General features: G+C 53.0%; 2 protein-coding genes across 4 annotated transcripts in view; one reads left to right on the plus strand and one right to left on the minus strand.

The window, feature by feature from the left end:
- LOC121484029 (fukutin related protein) lies at nucleotides 1-12,053 on the minus strand. Its single transcript, XM_041742629.1, has 3 exons — nucleotides 11,706-12,053; nucleotides 10,096-10,153; nucleotides 1-3,880 (listed from the first exon to the last, which is right to left on the minus strand). The coding sequence occupies exon 3, from the start codon at nucleotides 3,839-3,841 to the stop codon at nucleotides 2,354-2,356; it is 1,488 nt and encodes a 495-aa protein (XP_041598563.1). The 5' UTR covers nucleotides 3,842-3,880; nucleotides 10,096-10,153; nucleotides 11,706-12,053; the 3' UTR covers nucleotides 1-2,353.
- The window catches only part of STRN4 (striatin 4), a 27,175-nt gene continuing 21,485 nt past the window's right edge, over nucleotides 11,303-16,992 (plus strand). Inside the window, exon 1 of one of the 3 annotated variants that reach the window (XM_041742625.1) lies at nucleotides 11,303-11,652. In XM_041742625.1, the coding sequence (XP_041598559.1) occupies nucleotides 11,371-11,652 (282 nt within the window). In that variant the 5' untranslated portion in view covers nucleotides 11,303-11,370. The remainder of the gene's footprint in view (nucleotides 11,653-16,992) is intronic. The other 2 variants (XM_041742626.1, XM_041742627.1) reach the window with 2 other exon arrangements.

Genomic DNA, 16,992 nt, shown 5'->3' on the forward strand with positions numbered 1-16,992 from the left:
TGGTGCTAAGAGAAATTCTTTATCTACTGAGACCCCAAGTCACCTAAATGGCACTTAGTTTAATGGGAAATTGCCAGAAGAACCTGATGTGGTTCTCTTATCAAATCACAGCTAAGACAGGGTTATTTTTATATATATTTTATATAATAAATAAAGTAATTAAATTAATGAATATATATATGTAATATATCAATGAAGAAACCACACCAACAATTTCTAAATAAAACAAAATGATCACATGATTTCAGAATGATTTGAGCATCAGCTTACGTTCTTGGCAAACAATTTAAAGAAATATATATAGAGAGAGATTGTTTCCATTCTTTAGAGAATAAAAAAAGACATATTTAAACATTTTGATGCATATATTGACATATATATTAATTTCTATCACCGTGCCAGTTGCAAAATATTTTGAATATCAACATCCTTCATGAATGTCCAATGGGACATTTTAAAACTGTATGTGACAAGGGACAATGCTTTAGTGTGTGGAGATGCCTTGCTTATTAGGACATCTCCATCCCTGGGCTATGCCTCCCAAGAGCCAAAAGCACCACCCGGTCACAGTCATAACCCAAATCATCCCCATATGTTTCCAGAATGCTCCATGGAAACCCAACAGTCCCTGGGAGTCATTTGCGGGGTCCAGTGGCTAAAAACAGAGGTTGTGTCCTAAGAAGTTGGCCTTTGGAAGTGAGCCTCAGGAGCTTGGACCAAATTTGCATTTATCTTCTCCTGCTGGTCTGCAAAGCCTCCTCCTCCAAGGGCTTCACATTTCTGCATCACCCATCCCCCCAGCCCAAGCTATAGGTTTGAAGAGGCAGTGACTTGCCTAAGATCACACAAAATAAGTGGCCATTTCAAGAGTCAAACCCAGGCTTGATTCCTGACCCCTTTACCACTCAAGTGCCTCATGGCATCCCTGTGGGGTAAACGCTCATTATCTCCATTTCCCAGTGCAAAGCTGAGGTTCAGAGAGGCAGTCACTGCCTCTCAGTTCGCACTGAGAGAAAGTGGTAGCACTGGGTTTTGACTCCAGGCCTCTCCCACCTCAGAGCCTGTGGTCCCAAAAGCTAGGGTGTCCACACCCAGGGAGTGTGTGGGACAAGTCACTGAGATGAGCCAAATAAAAAACGTCCATATTTATTTTAAATTCTAAAATGGAATAATTTAGGCCTCATTACTAATCTATAGAATGATAGCAGTACCTGTATATAATTTATAAGTAAATACACATATTCAGGATACTTGCCCAAAGAGCAATTAGCCTTAGGTGCATGATCACAAAAGACAGGCCATCATGGCTTCACCTGCTAGGTAGTAAGAACGGCCTCCTGGGGCCCGGTCTCACAGACCATTCTGAGACACCTGGATAGTATCCAACTTAGTGTGGGCTCCAGACTGCTTGGGTTCAGGTCTCTGCTCTGTCACTTCCTAAGCTGTCTGGCCTTGGGCAAATGACTATCATTCTGGCCTCAGTTTGCTCATCTGTAAAATGGAAATATGATCAACCAGTTAATCTGTGTGGAACACTGAGAAGGTGCCTGGCACATCATATGGTGCTGAGTAACCTGCATTATGATTACCATTTATCCCGCCTGGCAAGTGGGCTACTGGGTGCAGAGAGCTAAAACAATGAGGTAACACAGTTACAGGGAGTAGTGGGTCGGGCATCCAGGACCCGGTTCCTAGCCAGAGCTGCAGCTCAGGGCTGAGCTTCTTTCTCCTCCTCTGTAAGATGGGAGTTAAGAGCAGCATGCACCTCACAGGGCTCTCCCAGGAGGCAAGGAGGTCGCACTCTGGAAGAAGGGACATAGTCATCCTGTCCCGCCAGGTACAGGGGATTAGAGAAACCAAAGGCTCAAGAGTTAGGAAAAGCTATGGGCGCTGAGGTCCCGCCATAGCGGGACGAAGGCGCCCTCTAGTGGCGGAAGCAACAACCCCAGCAACCAAATGTCCTGTGGGCTCTTTGTGATCTGACACTGCAAGGGCGAGCAGCGGTGGGGGGGGGGGGGGGGGGGGGGGTGGTGGTGGTGTCCTACGCACCTTGAAATTGGGGCTCTCCCTCAGGCCCGAGTAACCTGTAAGTGGTAGAACTGGGGTTTTAATCCGGCAGTCCGGCCGCAGCACGTACACTTTCTCCTCTTTACAAAACTGTCCGTGCTCTAAATCAAACCCAAGTTCTTGGGAATCTTGGGCAGGGCACGTCTTCGACGTCCAGGACCGTGCTGGGCCTCGCAGGGCAGCTTGGCATCCCCGGCCCGCCCACCGAATGCCAGCGGCACCAGAGCAAAGGACTGCTCCCAGAGCATGAGTGTTCTCCAGACCCCAGGAGCGGGGCGCTGGAGCCTCAGCCACTTCCTGCCAAACTCAGGAGCGACGGGTTGGGGTACTCGGGGTTCTCGATGACCCCGGGACCGAACTTGAGCTCCAGGAAGCGACGGTAGTTGTTAGGCGCCTGCGCCACGAAGCCAGCAAAGGACAAGGGCACGAGAGGCTGCAAGAAGTGCTCGGGGAACTCGACATCCTGCCGGTGGTCCAGCCACGTGTCCTTGGTCATGACCCCGTTGCGGGGGTAGAAAGGCCACAGGTCCACGTGCAGATGGTTGCTCTCGCTGTACTGCACGCGGAAGAAGTCGCCCTCCACGGCCTTCTCCCACACGAAGCCGCGCTCGTCCACCACCGAGCCGGCCTCGGCGCCCCGCAGCTGCTCGCAGTTGCCCACGTCCTCCAGGTAGATCCCCAGGTCCACGTCGTAGTCCCATGGGATGATGTCCCCGTGGCGGGCGGCCCCGAGCAGCGAGCCGCCCTCCAGCCAGTAGCGCACGCCCGCCGCCTCCAGCACACCCACCACGTAGCGGGCGGTCTCGCGCAGCGCGCGCAGGCAGCACGGGGGCGTCCAGCGCTCCTCGTAGAGGTAGGCCGGCGTGTCGCCCACCACCGTCCCGAAGCAGCGCGGGGTCTCCTTGTTGCACCCGAACCACTCGAGGCGCCCGCCTTCCCCGCTCACCAGGCGGATGCCCAGCGCGCGCAGCAGGGCCGCCCGCCGCGCGCGCCCCTCGCGCTCTGCCTTCCAGCGCGCGTGGGCCGTGGCCAGGGGGGGCTGGCGCGCCGCACCGAAGGGCAGGTCCAGCAGCTGCACCGCCCAGCCGCGCAGGGCCGTCTGCAGGAAGAGGCCGGTGCCCATCGGCCGGGCTAGGGGCGCCGACAGGTTGAAGAGGTCGCGGGCACGCAGGAGCACCACGGCGTCTCCGTCCAGGGCATCGCAGCGGAGCGCGGAGGGGGCCGGGCCGTAGCGGGCCGTCCACTCCCGCAGGCTGACGTTCAGGGCCAGGCACCGGGCAGGGTTGGCCGAGGCGACGGGGGCGGCCACCAGGCGTGCCCCTCCCGCCCGGAGCACCTCCACCATGCGCTCCAGCTGGCCTGGTGCGTCGGCCCTGGCCCCGTCAGGCACCAGAGCCACGAACTCAGTGGCCACGTAGGTCTCGGGGCGCGAGGCTGCGGCGGGCCGGTCCAGGGCGGGCTGGAGCAGCGCCAGGCGGACGTTGGGAACGCGGGGCAGCGCCAGGGGCGGGTAGGGGAGCGTGTCCGCGGCCACCACCACCGGCTGGGCTGCGTCCTGCTGCAGGAAGGAGTCCACCAGCTCAGGCACCGCGTTGTCAAAGGCCTCGAACTCCCGCACCAGGACGGTGACACGGGGGCCGCCAGCAGCTCCACGGCGGGGACCCCGGGCCCGGGAGTTCCTGGGCTGGTGCTGCAGCCAGGAGACATAGAAGAGGACCAGGAGGTTGAGTGTGATGGCGGCTGCCAGGGCAGCCTGGCAGCGGGTGAGACGCATGAGGCCAAAGACCGGCCCTAGCTGGGCTTCCAGGGCATCCTGGGGAGGTGGGGAGAACGAAAGGAGGGGCTGGAGCTGGTTGTCAGAAGCCTCCTACCCCCCCACCCTTCCCATCCTCAGCACGGCCCTTCTCTCCCAGCCCTTTCTCTATTTGGTTTCAGCTCTGATTTCCCCTCCTCCAGGAAGCCCTCTCTGACCTCCCATCCATCCACTTCCTCTGGGCCCCCTTCAGCTCCTTGGGTTGTCCCACCCGTAGCCATTTAGCCATTTCTTCACGGGGACAAGTCTGTATCCTCCCACTGGGCAGGTCCTGAGCTTTTCTCAATCACCCCTGGGTCCCTGGGTCCACCGAGCACAAAGCCTGGTGCTTGGCAAGGTTTTGTCAAATCTTCTTTCTTGTTCAATTGCACCTAATCTTTATCCTTTTCTTTTTCTTTTTTTTTAAATTTTTTTATGATAGTCACAGAGAGATAGAGAGAGAGGCAGAGACACAGGCAGAGGGAGAAGCAGGCTCCATGCACCGGGAGCCTGACGTGGGATTCGATCCCGGGTCTCCAGGATCGCGCCCTGGGCCAAAGGCAGGCGCCAAACCGCTGTGCCACCCAGGGATCCCTCTTTATCCTTTTCTTTGTCAACTTCTCATTCATGTTTGGGTTCAGTTATTAACGCCCCACTCCATTCCCAGGTCTTAGTTTGCGCCTTTTGCTCTCCCATTCCCTCCTCCAGGAAGCCCCCGCACCCCCATCTCTCTCTCCTGTCCCTCTCACACCTTGGCCCTTGCTCCAGGGTCAGGCTGCAGCCTCAGCATAGCCACCAAGCCCCTCCCCCCCACTGTCCCCTTCTCATTTCCTCAAATCCTGTGCCATCTGGCCATCTCTTTCCTGATGGTCAGCTAGATAGTTTTGGTTTTGCAAGACAGGCTAGAAATGTTTTCTTAAATCACAATTATCCCAATTTTAAATATTGGCCACTAATTAAAACAAATCAAAACAAAACATGGAATGGGTCAAACTTACAGAAACAGAAAATGGAATGGTGGTTGCCAGGGGCTGTGGGGAGGGGAAAATGGGAGTTGTTTAATGGGTATAGATTTCCAGTTTTTGTTTTTTTTTTTGTGTTTTTTTTTTTTTAGATTTCCAGTTTTGTAAGATGAAAGACTGTTTGCACGATAATGTTGAATACACATAACACTATTGAACTATATACTTAAAAATTAAGATAAGTTTTGGTTTGTGTATTTTACCACAACTAAAAATTTTTTTTCCTTTTAAAGATTTATTTATTTATTTATTCATGACTGAGAGAGAGAGGTAGAGACACAGGCAGAGGGAGAAGCAGGCTTCATGCAGGGAGCCCGACGCAGGACTCGATCCTGGGTCTCCAGCATCAGGCCCTGGGCCGAAGGTGTCACTTAAACCGCTGAGCCACGCGGGCTGCCCTCTTTTTTTTTTTTTTTTTTTTTTAAGATTTATTTATTTGAGAGAGAGAGTGAGCAAGTGAAAGCAAGGGGAGGGGCAGAGGGAGAGAGAATCTCAAGTAGTCTCCCTGAGGAGCATAGAGCCCTACCTCCCTATCTTGGAGCCCCTTTGGGGCTCGAGCCCATGACCCTGAGATCACCACCTAAGCTGAAATCAAGAGTCGGATGCTTAACTGACTGAGCCACCCAGACACCCCTATATTGTTTTTTTTTTTTAACTGTGATGAGTACTGGGTGTTATATGTAAATGAGGAATCACTAAATTCTTTTTTTTTTTTTTTTTTAAAGGTAGGCCATAGTTTTTTTTTTTTTTTTTTTTTTATTATTATTTATTTATGAGAGTCATACAGAGAGAGAGAGAGGCAGAGACATAGGTAGAGGGAGAAGCAGGCTCCATGCACCGGGAGCCTGATGTGGAATTCGATCCCGGGTCTCCAGGATCGCGCCCTGGGCCAAAGGCAGTCGCCAAACCGCTGCGCCACCCAGGGATCCCCGGAATCACTAAATTCTACACCGGAAACCAATTTTACCATGTGTTAACTAACTAGAATTTAAATAAAAACTTGAAATAAAAAAGTACTTTTAATGCTAAGTCCTATCAAATAATAAATTAAAAAAATTTTTTTTTGATAATAAAAAAATTTTTAAGAGGTGTTGGCAGCCTCTTTTGCTAAGGGGCTTCCGGCCACAGGGCATACTCACCCTTCCTTCATCAGCAGCACTCCTGAGCAACCCCCAGATGGCGCTGTCTCCCTGTCCCCATCACAACTTGAAGCTCTGGCTGGCCTCTAGCATGGGAGGTATGACTAACACTCCCCAGCTCTGAGCAGATACTTAAAAAAAAATTTTCCCCATGAAGGATTTCCATAGGTTTCTACTCCTCCCAGAAAGGGGGACAATAGAGACTCAGCTAATCTTCGTACCTCCTAAATACTTCTGACCACAGCACCACCTTCCATCCTGGTCCACCCAGATCCCCACTCTGCCTCCCCTGGTTTCCTGATCAAGTCTGCTCCTCATGGTAGCCAGAGGGTCTTCATAAAGCACAAACCTGACCTCTCCCTCCCCGCTTGGAACCTGACATGGCTACCCAGTACCCTGAGGCAAAAGTTAAATTTCTTACAACCTCCCACAAGGCCTCGGGTGACCTATCTCCTGTTGGCCCCCCAGTCCAGCTCCATCTCCTGCGACCTGTCAAACTCTGCCTAAACCACTTTGGACTCTTCCTCAAACAGATGTTATTTCTAGGCCTTTGAATGTTTTTTTTTTTTTTTAATTTTTTATTTATTTATGATAGTCAGAGAGAGAGAGAGAGAGAGAGGCAGAGACACAGGCGGAGGGAGAAGCAGGCTCCATGCACCGGGAGCCCGACGTGGGATTCGATCCCGGGTCTCCAGGATCGCGCCCTGGGCCAAAGGCACGCGCCAAACCGCTGCGCCACCCAGGGATCCCTATTTCTAGGCCTTCGTATATTCTGTTCCTTCTGCTTAGAAGAATCTTTGCCCAAACACCGCTTCTCCCCATGCCTTTTTTCTCCTGGAGAACTACTTATGCTTTACCACTCAGCTCTGGTGCCTCCTCCCCCAGGAAGCCCTCCCGGAACCCAAGGCTGGGTCAGAAGTCCTCCATGGGATCTTGAAGCCCCTGGGCTCCCAGTCCCAGCCCTGCCCATTCTGATTGGGCATCATCTGGGGATGGGTCGATTGGCCTCACTAGACGGTGAGACCTGGGAGGGTAAAGCCAGGGTTCCTGGATCACCTCTATGTTCCTAGCACATGGGTGGGCACTCAAAGTGCACCTGGTGAAAAGCTGATTCCCAAGATCAGGGTTCTCAGAGTCTACAGGGCCTCAGGTTCCTGAAGTCAAACTCTGTACTACAACTCTGGGCCCCAGATCTTCCTGCCTCCTCTTCCCGCTGCCCTTTACCAGGAATGCCCTCCTACCCCTCTTCACCCATCCCAGGCCTGCTTGCCCTTCTCTGACCCAGCTTGGCTGACACTCAAGAATCTGAGTTGCACTTTAAAAGCAACTTCTTAATCTTTGGAATCACCTTCTGGACCTTAGATTGATTCTTCCTTCCTTCACTTCTTCCCTCTCTGTGGAATGTTTATGACATCCAGGCACTGTTCTTGGCTCTGGGGACTCAACAGTGGACACATAGGACGCAGAGACAGACAGCAACCCTGACCTCCTATTACTGTGGAGGGAGGGATCTTTGGAACCATAGAATCTTCAGGGCCTTAAAAATTTTAGAATCTTAAAATCTTAGAGCTTATGTATACAGAAACATAGGAGACCACTGATGATTCTAGAATCTTCTAAAGATTCTAAAGAAACCAGGTGCCTGGATGGCTCAGTTGATTTGACATCTGCCTTCAGCTCAGGTCATGATCTGAGGGATGGAGTCCTGTGTCAGGCTCCCTGCTCAGCGGGGGGGGGGGGGGGGGGGGGGGGGGGGGCTGCTTCTTTCTCTGCCCCTCTCCTGCTTGTGCTCTCTCTCAAATAAATAGATAAAAATCTTAAAAAAAAAAGATTCTAAAGAGATCATCTTCCTGCTCTGCCCTCATCCCCCCTCCCCCTAGACTGTTCCCCACTCAGAGCCCAGAGAGATCCTGTTAAAATTCAAATTAGATCCTGTCCTGCATCTGCTGAAACCCTCTGTAGCTCATAACCCAAAGGAAAAGCCAAAGTCTTCACCAGGGCCCATAAGGCCCTGCATGATCCCCCACCCTCTCCTGCTGATTTAGCTTCTGCCACACTGGCCACCAAACCCCAGTCTTCAAATACTCCCAGGACACTATGGCCAAAGCGCTGGCTGTTCCCTCTGCCTGGATGCCCACCCCCCCCCCTGCCCCTTCTGTATCTGCAAGTCTCCTCCCTCATGGCCTTCAGGTCTCTGTTAAAGTATCACCTGTCCAGTGAGCCCTTTCTTTGCCCACTTTTTTTTTTCCTAAAGATTGTATTTATTTATTCATGAGAGACACATAGAGAGAGGCAGAGACATAGACAGAGGGAGAAACAGGCTCCCTGCAGTGAGCCCGATGCAGGACTCAATCCCAGGTCCCCAGGATCATGACCTGAGCCAAAGGCAGACACTCAACCACTGAGCCACCCAGGTACCTCTGGCCAGTCTTTTTCAAAATGCATCTCCCTATCACTCACATATTTCCTGTGCCCCATCCCTGCATTTTTCTCTCCAAGTCTTTACTGTGCAAATTTTACTGTTTTGTTCCCTGCTATATACTCAGAGTACACCTCAGTGCCTGGCACATAGCAGATGCTCAATAAATTTGTATGGCATGAATGACTGAATCCAGTTGTTCAGATGGGGAACCTGTGGCTCAGAGACAAAGGATGCAGGGAAAACCCAGGTCTCTATCTCCCACATTCTGGCTCTCAGCATGTTCTGTCTGAGTGCTTCTGGGCCACGAGGTGCCCAGCAGAACAGAGGACAGAAACTGGGTCCTCAGAGACCAGTGGGTATGATAGCCAGACCAACAGATGAGGGCAGTTTCCACATAAGAGAAAGAAAGGAATCATCAAGTACCCTGACAAGGTTGGACTTGGCTTCCTCAACCACAAGGGCTCGAAATGCCTTTATTGAGGAAAAGTGGATGAAATGATGATTTTGAAGGTCCGAATATTCTATGTGTTTCTGCACCACAATAGGATGGTAATAGCAACAATTCTAGTTGCTCTTAACATGCCAGATCCCTTTAATCTTCAAGTTATTTTTTTAAGTTATTTATTTTTTTAATTCATGAGAGACACAGAGAGAGAGGCAGAGACATAGGCGGAGGGAGAAGTAGGCTCCCCGTGGGGAGCCTGATGCAGGACTTGATCCCAGGACCCTGGGATCACGACCTGAGCCGAAGGTAGAGGGTCAACCACTGAGCCACCTAATTAGGCATCTCTAATCTTCAAGTTCTGATCACTTATTTATTTTTTATTATTTATTTTTAAAAATATTTTTATTTATTTATTCATGAGAGATACAGAGAGAGAGGCAGAGACACACAGGTAGAGGGAGAAGCAGGCTCCATGTAGGGAACCTGACATGGGACTCAATCCCGGGCCTCCAGGATCACACCCCGGGCTGAAGGCAGTGCTAAACCGCTGAGCCACCAGGGCTGCCCCTGATCACATTTAAAGATGGGGAAAAATCAGCACAGACAAGTGAAGTCACTCATTCAAAGTCACAAAGCTGGGAAACGGTGGACTCAGGATTTGACCCACAAAGCTGGCCCCCAGTCATGTTTTTAACCAATAAACTCTGCTGTCTTTCTTGGGTCCACTCAGACAGCCCAGCTCACTGTCTACCTTCAGTGAATATTCTGCAGCCCTAACCCGATAGGTGCTTTTCATCAACTCAACCAACAGACAGATATTTCCTAAGTACCCTCTGGGCCAGACCCTGTGTTCTGGGGACAGGGAGAGAGCGAGGCAGTCATTGGGCAGGCCCTCCACAGAGAGGAAGACAAAACCACAAACACACACCTTACAGATAGGTCAGGAAACCAGAGAGGGGTGTGAGAGAGAAAAGGTAGTCCGGGGAGGAGAGAACAGTTAAGCTGAGACTTTGTCTCTGTTCTCCACAAAACAACATAAGGGGATCCAGATTCACTTGAGGTCTAGGTTCACCTGGCCCGAGTGCTGCTCTAGACTGAGCCTTGGCTGCTCCATCTGTGGCATGGGAACACGACAGGCAGAGAAAATGAGCGACATGTGGGGAGGGCAGTTTCCACACGAGTGCTGGTGACACTGAGGAACTTCTTACCTCTGAGGCTGCTGTGGGAGCTCCGGGTGGGTGGTTCCAGGCCAGCTCAGCTGCATTGCTGAGGGAACAAGAACCAGAAAACCCCAAATCAGCCAATTTTGCACAGGAGAATATGATTTCACCTTACCTACAAAAGTGGCAATGAGAAGGTCAGAGAATCTTTTCTCTTGTTGTTCCATAAGCTCACCCACCATCTGGAGTGTCTCGGGAATGGGTGGGAAGGATGTCAGTTAGCATAACGACCTATAACCATCCCTTTCTTATGAATGTGTCCAGAAAGGTGGGGCTAGAAGTAACCAAAGCTGTTACCATGACAACCACAACCCCTTCCCTAGACATACTCCATCCTGAGACACAATCCTAAAAGGTCCCCTACCTTGGTGAGCTTTGCTCTTAGGGTCTCTGGAAGGGGAGGAATGCCCATGTTACCATAGTAACTAGGGGTTAGTTTTTCCCCATTTCCACCTCCTGGTCCAGGCCCTGTAACCATAGCAACCATTCCTCAGCAGAGCATCTTCTCCTCTAAATAAAAACACCTGGTTGGTTTGGTCCTGGCTCTCTCACGACGAGAAGGAGGTGGATGGTTACCATGGTAATGCCAGCTGGGTGGCTAGGGGGAGGGGTTGGGAAAGAGGTGTTCTTTCAGCAAGTCAGTGTCCTTGGGGCTAGGGTCCTTTCTACCTGAGCGCTAGGTGAGGTTGCCATAGTAACCAAAGAGCCGGTAGGGGTGGAAGGACCACCAGGGACTTAGGTTACCTTAGCAACCTCCTCCCGGTGCAGGGACGGGAGAGGTTTGGCGCTCCATTGCCACAAAGGGGGAGGGTTACCATGACTACCGACCTGAGCCAGGAACCAGAGAGGATGGGACCATTGCTGAAACCACCCCTGGTGGTCGCCCTTTCTTTCAGGGGGGACAGTGGCAAGGAGAGTGACATTTGGGTCTGGAGGGGGTTGGAACGAAGCCGGAGGAGAGGGGGCGGAAAGCGGCTCTTCCCAAAGTCCTGCTCTCCCCCCGGCGCGACCCTCTGGGCCTGGGTCTCGTTAGCCCTCCTCGCCGCCCGCGCCTCCGCCCCGCCCCTTCCCCCCCTTCCCCGCGCGCGCGCTTCGGGGTCGACCCGGGTGGGCGAGGCGCGTGCCCGGCCTCGTTCCCATCACCGCCCCCCCCCACGACCGGCCCCCACCGAGCGCGCGCGCGCGCGCGCGGGCGGGGGGGGGTGGTACGGCCGCGCAGGCGCGCGAGGCACAGCGGGCGCGCGGGCCGGCCCCGGGGCCTCCATGATGGAGGAGCGAGCGGCCGCCGCGGTCGCCGCCGCCGCCTCCTCCTGCCGCCCGCTCGGCTCTGGCGCGGGCCCCGGCCCGACCGGGGCGGCCCCGGCCTCTGCCCCTGCCCCGGGGCCCGGCCCGGCTGGTAAGGGAGGCGGCGGCGGAGGCAGCCCCGGGCCTACGGCGGGCCCCGAGCCCCTGAGCCTGCCCGGCATCCTGCACTTTATACAGCATGAGTGGGCGCGCTTCGAAGCGGAGAAGGCCCGCTGGGAGGCCGAGCGCGCCGAGCTGCAGGTGAGCGCCGCCCCGGGACCCCCGACCCCCCGCCCGGCCCGGCCCGGCCTCACCCGCCGCCGCCGCCGCCGCCATCTTGGAGCAATGGCCGCCGGGACGGCCGGGGGGGCGGGAGGGGACCGCGACCGGCCCGGAGACTGAGTGAGGGGCCGTCCGAGGGGGGTCCTGAGGGCGCCCGGCAGCTCGAGGCGGGAGCGGGGCCCCACAGGCGGGAGGATGCGACCGGGACCGGCCGAGAGGAGGGGCGCAGGGGAGCCGAGCCGGCTGAGCGGGAGTGGGAGCGAGCGGACCGGCAGACGCTGCCTGGAGAGGAGCCCAGGACTCAGCGGAGGGTGGTGGGAGGACTCGGGGGGCCTTGTTGGGAGCGAGCAAAAGCCCGAAAGGTGCTGCGGGGCTCCCACCCCGTCTCCGAGCAGGTGAGGGGTTAGCGGTGGAACCTGATGGGCTTTGGGTGGGAGAAAGGGGGCATCGGGGGGACTTGGGAGCCGCCGAGGGCGACAGTGAGTCGAGTGGGGAGAGGAAGTCAGGGAGCCTGGGACGGGGTGCGTTTCGGAGCACTTGTCCGGGATTGGGGGGAACTGGAAGATGGCTGTATGAGCACTTGGGATGAGAGAAGGGCCTCGAGGGGTCCCGGCAGGAAGATGTGTGCCCTCCCCTCTAAGGAAGGAGGAAACTTTGGGGAGCCCTGGCATGTGTGGCTATGGAGTGCAGGCAGGGAGGGTTACCGGGCGAGGAAGCTAGATAGGGCCAGGACTTGCTCCAGGAGCCTGTATGGAAGGGCTGCAGAGCTGAAACTCCAGTCTGAGGGGTGTGGAGGAGTGCGGGATGGGGGGGAAGGCCTTGAGATGGAGCTGTGTGTAGGATGCCTGGTGGAGAACTCTGGACTGGAGTGCGGTGCTGGCCAACGTGGAGATAAGGGGACCCGGGCTGGAGAACAGGAGGACTCACAGTGGGGGATACCTGGAGGATGGCAGGGCAGCATTTTGCAGAGCAGGCAGGCAGTGTTGAAGAAGCATCTCAGGACTCTGAGAGAGGATGTGTCTGCAGAAGGTTCCCATGGTTTGTGGAGTAGCTTGGGAGAGGAGTGTGCCCTGAGATGAAGTTTATTAGAGCCTGAGGAGTTGGGCTGGATTTCACGACCTTGAGAAGTGTGGGTCTGCTTGCAGAATGGGTCTGCTTGCAGAGTGTCTGGAGGATGGGGCATCAGAGTTGTGAGGATTTAAAGGGATCCAAGAATGGGCCATGAGGACTCTGAGGGTTCCTGGGCTGGGGTATAATTAGCAGAAACCGGTATCAACTTCTAGCAACCCAGTTTTCCCCTTCTGGTTCACAGCTTCCTGTCTAGTTGATATGGGGGCACCAAATAAATAACTTAAAAATTTTGTCCAGAGGATGAATGAAGAGACATTCCATAATTCTCCTCCTCCATCCCCCACCAGGGATCTTAGCTGTGTGATAGCTGAGGCTTAGCATTGAGGTAGGAGAGGAATCCTTATGTAAGTACCCCTTACTTTTGTGTTCAACTCTGTTCCCAGAGCTCTTTCCCAGCATACATCCAGCTAGATCTCAGTACCTCATTATGGAGACCGGGCAGGTGTCATAGCCCTCACTCAGCAGTAATGACAGCAGCTGTTTATTGAGCACATATGCAGTGCCAGGAACTGTATGAAGCACTTTAGATACATGGTATCATTTAATCCTTCTAGGATGGTGAGTGATCCTATTCCCCCACCCTTGCTTTTTGAGAAAAGAATCAGAAGAGAAAGGGAGGCTCTGAGAGAGAGAGACGGTCTGTGATTGTGGGTGGCAGGGCTGCTAGCCCATTCTCCATACCTCTCTGCTGCCCAATACAGATGAGGAAAATGTTCCACAGAAGCCCAGTGGCCTCTTGAGAGTCATCCTAGACAACAGTCATAACTAGATTGAATCTTGGTCTCTGGGACTTTATGCCCGTGTACGCTGCAGCACCCACTGTACCACCTTCTCATGTTTGAGACTCAAGAAAGAAAAGTTGTGGGGCACCCCAGGTGGCTCAGTGATTTGGCGCCTGCCTTTGGCCCAGGGTGTCATCCTGGAGACCCAGGATCAAGTTCTGCCTTGGGCTCCCTGCATGGAGCCTGCTTCTCCTTCTGCCTCTCTCTCTCTCTGCGTCTGTGAGTAAATAAATAAAATCTTTTTTTTTTTTTTTTAAAGAAAAGTTGTGTGTTTATGTCCTTATCCAGCAGCCCTTCTTGGAGTGTGAGAGGAACTTGTAGATAGCACCCAGTTAGGCTGTCCCATGTCTAGGCTGCCACATCACGTATTTTGTACTTTTGTTTTCCTTTTGTTCTGTCCCATCAGTGGAAATCCAAAGGTCTCAGAAGTATGTGCATACGTACATATATATGTGCGTATGAAAAGAGAAAGCTCTCTCTCTCACTTTGTCCCTTTCCTGTCCTTTTTCCCCCCTAAGATTTTATTTATTTGTTTGACGGAGAACATGGGGGGGGGGGCTGGGCTGGAGATCCCAGCCTGGGATCAGGATTTGAGCTGAAGGCAGATGCTTAACAGATGAGCCCCCCAGCCCCCCCTCCACCTTCCTGCTCTTCTCTGTAACTGTTACTGCTAGAAAAGTAGTTCAGCTCTGTGTGTAAAATATGAGGTCACATACATATCATTTTGTGACTTTTTCACATACTTGTTTCTCGTGTCACTTGTTTCTCATGTCTTGGTATTCCTTTCCTATCAGCACAGAGAGCTTTCTTACTGTTTTTGACAACTATGTTTCACCTGCTGTTTGTACCATAGCTCTTTTAGTTGACCCTTGCTGATAGGCTTTCAGCTTCTTTCCAGCTTTTCCCCCATCAGAAATGGCTGCAGTGAATATCTTTACATTCCCATGTGGGTATAAAGCAGAATAGGTGGGTGGAATGGTAGAAAGCTATGTTATAAAATGGTGATTTTAAATTTAAAAATTTGTTCTGCCACATTGCCCCATGGTTCCACACACTCCCATCAGCGGCATCTCTTTTTACACACCTTTGCCCGAACACTTACTACTTACAGAGGTGTGACTTCTCTTGTGAGACCCTTGAAGGCTGGGTCTGTGTCAGACTTTTGTGAGGAACCCTGAATACCTTTTCTCCAAATAGCTGAGTATAGCTCTTCTTGGCACAGGACCAGCTGTGCAGTCAATGCTCCCAGTGAGTGTGTGTGTCGGGTGGATGGTAGAAAAGGCAGCTTCTTGTGAGGTTCTGCCAAGAGGTACCCAGAGATCGGAGCAGGGAGGTGGTAAAGATGCCGTCTAACAACAGCAGGACTTTTGTTGTCAGGTGCCGGATCCTGAGAAGCCCGCAGTGTGGTTTCTGCCCTTCAGAGACCTCCAGGCTAACAGAGGAGGCTAGTTTGCACCAGAGGCGGCAGAGAACTGTGCACGCTCACCCGCAAATGGGGTTATTTGACTGTGTGGCTCTGCTCGAAGCACAGTGATTACTTTAAGAAAGCATAAGGGATGCCTGGGTGGCTCAGCAGTTGACCGTCTATCTGCCTTTGGCTCAGGATGTGATCCTGAGATTCAGGATCGAGTCCCATGTCGGGCTCCCTGCAGGGAGCCTGCTTCTCCCTCTGCTTGTGTCTCTGCCTCTGTGTCTCTTATGAATAAATAAATCAATCTTAAAAAAAAAAAAAAAGAAAGAATAAGATTTTTTAAAACAGAAATATAAGTTAAAATCATAAATATGTCCGATTTTATAGATATGTATGTTACAAATTTAAGATAAATGAACACGGGACAAGCACAAAAGATCACGTACAAACCCTATAGAGTTTATAGATCTCTGGTGCTTCTGGGGAGGGAAGCTCCCTGAGGACAGGAGGAATGTCTCAGGGGAATCTCAACTGGGTATTCATATAGGAGCAGCGATAGGGAGATGTGGTGAGCATGGTGGCGGCAGAGAAGGTGTGGAACTGCCCCCCCCCCCCCCACTGCCAGCCTCACTGCTCTGAGGGATCCAGTGGGGAGTCATCCCTGCCAGGAGTCTCTGACCCTGGGGCAGGAAGAGTGTAGGAGTTACAGGGCTAGGTGGGTCCTGAAGGGAAACAGGCAGGACTAGGGGCTGGCACAGAAAGGTCAGCAGCAGGATACAGAGAAGCATCCACTCCTGGGAGGACTGAGATGCTAAAGCTTCTTAGAAAGGCTTTGCAGTGCCGCCTGGCCGGGGAGATGGAACAGCCGCAGGAGAGGCGGCAGCCGTGTCTGTGCACAGTTCTGGGGGTGTGTGTGTTCTAACAGTCTGGCCAGAGGGAGTGGCGATGGGTGGATATGGTGGGTAGAGAACTTCCAGATCCTGGGCTTACCTGCCAGCCCACCATGGCACTCCTAGATCAGGCAGTGGGGCTGCTAGCATTTTCGGAGGTAGGAGGAACTGGCCGCCAACACTTCCCCTTCCAGTGGGATTCCACCAAGTTGCTTCACTTCAACCACATGTTTCTGGTTCTCTCTTTTCCCTTCTTTGCCAGGGGAGCTGGAAAGGGGACAACAGAGCAGAGTATGCTGAGCCAGGTTCTTGCACCACAATTATTAGGAGAAGGGAGATCGGGGCTTGCGTGATGATAGCAAGGAGATAAAGGGGCCAGGCTGAACAAGTGTGAGGGCCTGGTATGTTCTTGACTTCCCTTTCTTCTCCACGCAGATGGAGTCACCAGTGTTATCAGTCCTGCTTCCTTATTACCTCAGATCCACCAACCCAGCACTCCTTCCTAGTCTGGGCCACTGTCATTTCTTCTCAGGATTTCTGGGACCGCCTCCTGTGACTGACAGGTCTTTAGCTTTTTGGGCATGCGGTGTCCCCCCGACACCCCAGCCATCAGTTCTCCACAATATAACTGGAATTGTCTTTGTAGCAGGCACCGATTACGTCTCTCCTTTGCTTAAAACCCTTCTGTGGCTTCCCCTTTGCTCTTAGGACAATTCTCAAACTCTAACCTGACCTGCGGTCCTTTCTCGGGCCTACAAGCCTCTCTGCCTTTCCTCACTAACCCTGTTACACGTTCTCATGCCACTGTTCTGGCCTTTTTAGCGTTCCTTAAGCCTGCCACACAGCTCTTGTCTCTGTCCTCTGCCAGCAGCACACTCCACTCCCCTGGCCAACTTCTAACAGCCTTCAGGTCTTGGCTGAACTGTGCTTCTTACCTCCAGGAGTGGGTTGGTTGTCCCTCCTCCCATAACATCCTTTGTTCCCTCACCATGCCTCATCACACCATGTGTTGGTTGTTGATGTCCCTGCCTGTCCTGTGATGTACTGAGAGCTTGGGGGGGTGGGGGGGTGGGAGCAGGAACCATTCATCTTCTCCATTACGCTG

This window comes from Vulpes lagopus, chromosome 2 (assembly GCF_018345385.1).
Source record: "Vulpes lagopus strain Blue_001 chromosome 2, ASM1834538v1, whole genome shotgun sequence".
NCBI classification, from domain to species: Eukaryota; Metazoa; Chordata; class Mammalia; order Carnivora; family Canidae; genus Vulpes; species Vulpes lagopus.

Excerpts from the sequence above, each read along its gene's own strand:
- LOC121484029 (XM_041742629.1), bottom strand. The coding sequence starts at position 3,841 with ATGCGTCTCACCCGCTGCCAGGCTGCCCTGGCAGCCGCCATCACACTC.